At 38.4% G+C, this 5,670-nt stretch overlaps 1 protein-coding gene across 2 annotated transcripts in view; it reads right to left on the bottom strand.

Annotated features, from left to right (window-relative positions):
• Positions 1-5,670, bottom strand: part of LOC106961777 (cytohesin-3-like) — a 42,099-nt gene that overhangs the window by 6,893 nt on the left and 29,536 nt on the right. For both annotated transcript variants that reach the window (XM_015055786.1, XM_015055775.1), the window contains one exon: positions 466-542. In XM_015055786.1, the coding sequence (XP_014911272.1) occupies positions 466-542 (77 nt within the window). The remainder of the gene's footprint in view (positions 1-465; positions 543-5,670) is intronic.

Raw genomic sequence — 5,670 nt, 5'->3', positions numbered from 1 at the left:
CTATGGTATTTTTGAAGCAATCTGATTGGCTTTAGCTTTGCGCTACACTGCCCCCTATGGGTTTGGAATGTTTAAAACCACACTGATGTGTTTCCTGAAACCGATCCTGTGAGTATTTTTTTTTAAATGACAGAGAAGATATTTGTTTTATAAAGGATTCAGCAAAGTTCATTTGCATTACACTTGGCTTTTTTTTTTTTACTTTAACGCTTTTTTTTTCTTTTTTTTTTTTACATATTTTGTAATTTCAGACATAAATGAATGTTAGGTACAAGCCATTCAGGTTTACGGTTCTCATGTAGCCTTAACATTGTGCTCACCAAAGATTGTGTTTTTAATGGTTTTTCGCTTAAAACTGTTTGGCTTTCCAGATACTTATCTTCCTGTTGTGCTATTAGCACAATAGATAGAGAACAGTTTTAAGAATGATTATTTCAGTCCTTAGATGTACTTGCTGGTACTTACTGTTGTGTATTCAAAGTAGTAGAGGCAGTTGTCAGTTAGGATGAACCATCTTCTCTTCCACGTTTTGACTCTGCCGCCTATCGGGAAGAAACAGACGGTATCTGAGTTCACAGCGAATTGACAGTGGAATTTTTTTGTTCACTTTAGAAGGTAACCTACAACAGACCCCAGCTTCATGTACCACATCTGGTCCTGATCCTCAGACTGGATCAGGGCATCTAGAACACTGCCTTCCCCCTCAGCTCCTAGCGGGAAGCGGGGGAGGTTTGTGAAGTCATTTGAACTTCGTGTTACCATCGAGAAAAAAAGCTCCAACATGACGGCAGCAGCATAATGCCACACACTACATCTGACGAGGCACTGCCAAAACATTTGTGAGTTTGACTGGAGCAGAAAACTGATGCTTCTGGGTTGTTTTAATGAAAGTCCAATTGATCATTATCTGACCAGAACGAGGTAAAATGTCTCTTAAACTAAAGTAACAGAATTATTGAATTTGATGTTAATTACACCATCTCCACTTTATATATGCAATGACTGCACAATCTGCATTTTACGGTTCATAATGTATTTGCTGATGTTGTAGTAAGTGCAACAAAAACAGCCGTTAATGATGTAATCGGATGTAATCTGAGGTCTCGGTTTAATTCCGCTGCAGTCGACCCACAAGCCTGTACACAGCTGCTAATCTCCCTCAGCCATGTGTTTGATGTCATCCTCACAAACGGACACAATGCGACGCACAGGCTCCTGGATTTACAGGCTTCGGGTGCAGATTTCACCAGACGCCTGAAAATAACCGAAAATGCTGAAATCATTTTCAGTTATGCTAAATAGTCGGTGTATTGAATAATAATTTGTAGTGTGTCTTTGTTTTTACTTTAGGTTGCATTTAATGTTTATAGAGACTGGAAAGTCCCTTCTGCCTTTAATTTGACATAGCACTGCCTTACTTTATATTACTTTTAAATTTGATCTTAATATCTGTTTTATATCCAGTCTTGCCTGATAATTCAATTATTCATTGTTCACTGTACATCAGACAGCAAATTTGGTTTTTATTAAATTACAATAACATAATTTCTAAATCTATTTGAATAGACTTCCAGGATGTGGCGCTATAGACAATGATGTATTTTAATTCTACTTTTTGTTTTGCCCAAAATAAACACTAATTACTAATATCTCACTCTACTGAGAGTGAGATATTAGAGTGAGATCCAATATCTCACACTAATCAAATCCTCTTCTTTGCGTTCCCTTGGCAACAAAAATGACGTTGAAAGGTAATAAAGCTAACTGGGGATGAGCCACCAAATGACCTCATATCGTTGGGTAGCTTTAGATTCTATGCCACTATTTCCCATGTTTTTTCGAGGCTGACATTCTTTCCAAACATATTTGTTTTAATCTAAACAAGGGAAAAATACAGCAGCCACTTTTCAGTCAGCTGACAGGCAGCAAACTTTAAACTCTAGAAGTGGTACAACACAACATTTCTGTGGTTCTGAAGTTATAAGTTTTGGTGACTGTAACTCTCATGCCTTGGTGTCAGTGAGGGCAACATTTCTAGTCCTACAACAGGACAAGATGTGGCCAACAAATGTTTGACGTACTGTCCAGGTTTGATGATGACTGGATCAGGCACGGTGACGGCAGAGAGTTATGAGAGCACAGACATGAGGCTCCGCAGCAGCACAGAGCTGACAGCCCAGGAGAGTGTCTTCATAAAGACACCAACAATAATGTTCCCTCATTACGCTCAGTTGGAGTGGCTGTGATGGAGAGCAGAGCTACAGAGGGGACGGCATTAATGAGGAAAAAATGTTTCTGGTGAATAGCAGCTGGGTCGGAGAGCAGGCAAAACAGGAAGAGAGCAGATATCATGACAAAGCAGCGAGAGGCTTGCAGGGCGGCAACTCAGGAAGGAGGATGAAGAGGGGCAAGGCTGTTATTTATGCTGAATGAGCAGCAGTACATTCCCACAGCACAAACTCAAGCATGGCTTAGGGTTCCAGCTGCACAGAGCCAGCATGATGAGCAGGGCCTGGGGTTACCTGCATGGCAAGGCTGTGGATAGGCTAACAGTACCTACAGGAAAACACTATGTGGTAGATACCCTGAAATGATTGGAATCCAGAAGGTCTCTGCTTTAAATTCTTGGCTAGGCTAATTCAAAGATTAGCCCAGCTGCTAATTTTTGACTAGCCTAAATACTGGCCTAAAATACAGTATCTCAGAAAATCTGATTATTCAAAGACCAATAAAAATTTATTTTAATACAGAAAAGATCTACTAAAAATTATGTCCATGTACGTACTGCATTCTTGGTAGGGGCTTCTGTATGATATACTGCAGGAGATCAGCTGGTGCTTATGCTAAGGTGTTACTAGCCACTTTTATGACATTTCCCTCATAAACCCAGAAAATCTTAAATAAGATAACTCTGGTTATCCCATTTTTTTTAGACTGTTTTATTTGACCACCTTTTTTCCTTCCACTAAATCTTCCAGAAGTATGCTTGGATGAAACAGTTTGAACAACCTATTTCCATAGCAGTCAGCATTTGCAGCTAGCTCTCCATGTGATGGACATAACCCATCACCTCACTGCCGTTCTGTCGCCTCACAGCTCTGATAATGACATCAAGTCTGCAATGTGTAGGCCATAACATAACATCTATTAAAAGTTCTTTTTTAATATTTCCCATGTAATAAGCACATTTTCTAGCACAAAAATGTTGAATTTGTAATAACAATGAGCCATAAGCATAGAAATTAACGGTCCATGAAATATAATAGCGTGTAACTAATCAAACACAAAATATATAATGAAATGCATTACGGTTTTCATTATAATCTATTGAGATTCACACTTGCATTCAAACTTAGGAGCTTACTGTTAACATCTACACAAAATTTTGTCCATTTACTTAAAGACCCTGAGCATTTTGTTTATTTTGAGGGAAAAAAAAAAAAAAAAAAAAAAAAAACAGCAGGAAAGAGAAGATGTGCTGAGCAAAATACAGTTCTTAGAAAAAATAATCAATCCTTTGCGTGGGCACTGCCTAAGATAAACCTTGTGCATCACCCAAACCCCTCCACAGCCACCAGAAGAATGCAGGCAATCCTCATGCAGATCAGTTACCTCCAGCCTGCCTGTGATGGACATAACCCATCACCCCACAGCAGTTCTGTCGCCTCACAGCTCTGATAAACAGGCCAGTTTTACGAGGTGCCCCGCACATCTGGGGCCCTGGTGTGCTCGGAGAGATATGGCATCTATTGCTAGTATACTGCACTCTGCAATGTGCTTGGGAGGATGAAGGAGGACGGAGTGTTACCTACCTCCTAATGCAAAAGATTTAGGAGGGAACAGCCGTCGCAGAACAGAATGAAAGAACACAATACAGAGATTTGAGAGAAAGGCTCAGAGGCAAAGGAGTTCTGAAGGATTCCAAGAAGAAGAGTGGGCACATGGCGGAGGGGATGGGGTTGGGTTTAACAAAGAGGCGAATGTGATGTTGAATTACCACAGACATGTCAGGCCCAGCAAACCAATGAAGAATATCTTAACAACCATGATGGAAGTGCAAAATTTTCACAGAAAAAAATTGGCAAAGAATCAAAAATCTTGAATATTTCTTCTAAATTGACTAAATCAGAGGTCATGAAGTAGAGAAACAGCGTTCTGTTTTCTGATAACAAGAGCTATCTACAGTAAAAAGCTGTGCTTCAACATAAATGTTGAGATTTGCATACAAAATGTGTCCATAGATACAACTTGCCTTGTAGCAGGTAATAAATCAAAACATCACAGATTAAGTTCCTGCTCAACACTATTCAAATCAGTAGATGGTTTAGGTTTAGCTACACACATTGCCCTTTGGGGCTTTATTTTGTTATATAAAATAATACAGTTGTGCCAAAGTTGACTCTATAAATATCCAGTTGAGACGGCTAAATCTGCACTGCTGAGTAAAGCAAAATGTTCAAAACTTGTCAAGGTCCCCGACCCTCCTGTTAGCTTCCTGTTAGCAATAACAGCTGACTGCAGATGGAAATGGTGACCTTCCGCTTGGAGGAAAGCTTCCTCCAAGCGGAAGCGACAGGAAACTAGTGTAAGTCCAAACAAACTGAAACATGCACTTCTTGACTAATGCTAAAGTTGTTTTACATGAGCAGAGATTGGCAGGATTGTAAAAATAGACCCCAAAGCCTAAAAAAAAAAAAAAGACAAATAATAGTACAACTCTAGAATGCATGTTATTACAGCTCATTTATTAAAGAGTTCCAAAAAGTGACTGAAATCCATAAATTGCATACATTTAATAAGAAGTAAGGTTGTCCTAAGCTAGCTTGAAGTTTAGCTTAGAAGAAAAACGGGCAAGGTAAATTTTTGTGCTAGCTTGATAAAAAATGACATATTTATTTGGGTAAAAGGATTGGATTCAAGTGAGCCTAAAGAATAGAGATGGTGACAAAATAAGCAAGCATATATTTATTGCAAACAATATAAAACATCTAAAATAAATTGATTTGAAAACAAAGTATTTGTAAATACTATATATTGAGATTCAGACTCTTTGTGACATTTATGTCTTAGTTTTGCTGATGACCTTCTGCTTTTGCTGCCACCTGACTTTAGCTTCTAATTTTGACACAAAGGTCACAGGTAGGATGAACCTTTAATAGCTTCACTCTCAAATCCTTTTATGAGAAAACGCTGTGTATTAGCCCTACCTCTAACCTGACCTATAACCCCAAACACGTCATAGATAGCAACGACAATAGCAGATTGAATGATCACTGTCTTGTAATTTATTAGTTCTATTATCCAACATAACACATGATCCCTCCACATAAAAGACTCCACTTTGTTTTTCACCATTCTTGTTTTCCTGTTGTGTTAACCATTTTATACACATGTCCCAGAATCAATGTTCAGCGCCACTTACAGGTCTGGGGGAGTAAAAACAGTGTTGGGTGTTTCCTTGTGGATGATAGATTAAACACCACACACACATATATATATATATATATATATATATATATATATATATATATATATATATATATATATATATATATATATATTCCCCCCAGAATCTATCACCCTCCAACATTGCCTTTGAAAATCAAACATCAATTCAAGCAACACGTATAAAGAACTGACTCAGCAGGAAACGGAAAACCACCTTTTTTT

The sequence above is a fragment of the Poecilia latipinna genome, unplaced genomic scaffold (assembly GCF_001443285.1).
Source record: "Poecilia latipinna isolate Pla-1442-1.1 unplaced genomic scaffold, P_latipinna-1.0 Scaffold58, whole genome shotgun sequence".
In the NCBI taxonomy this organism is placed as follows: domain Eukaryota; kingdom Metazoa; phylum Chordata; class Actinopteri; order Cyprinodontiformes; family Poeciliidae; genus Poecilia; species Poecilia latipinna.
This window is presented reverse-complemented; position numbering and strand designations above follow the sequence as displayed.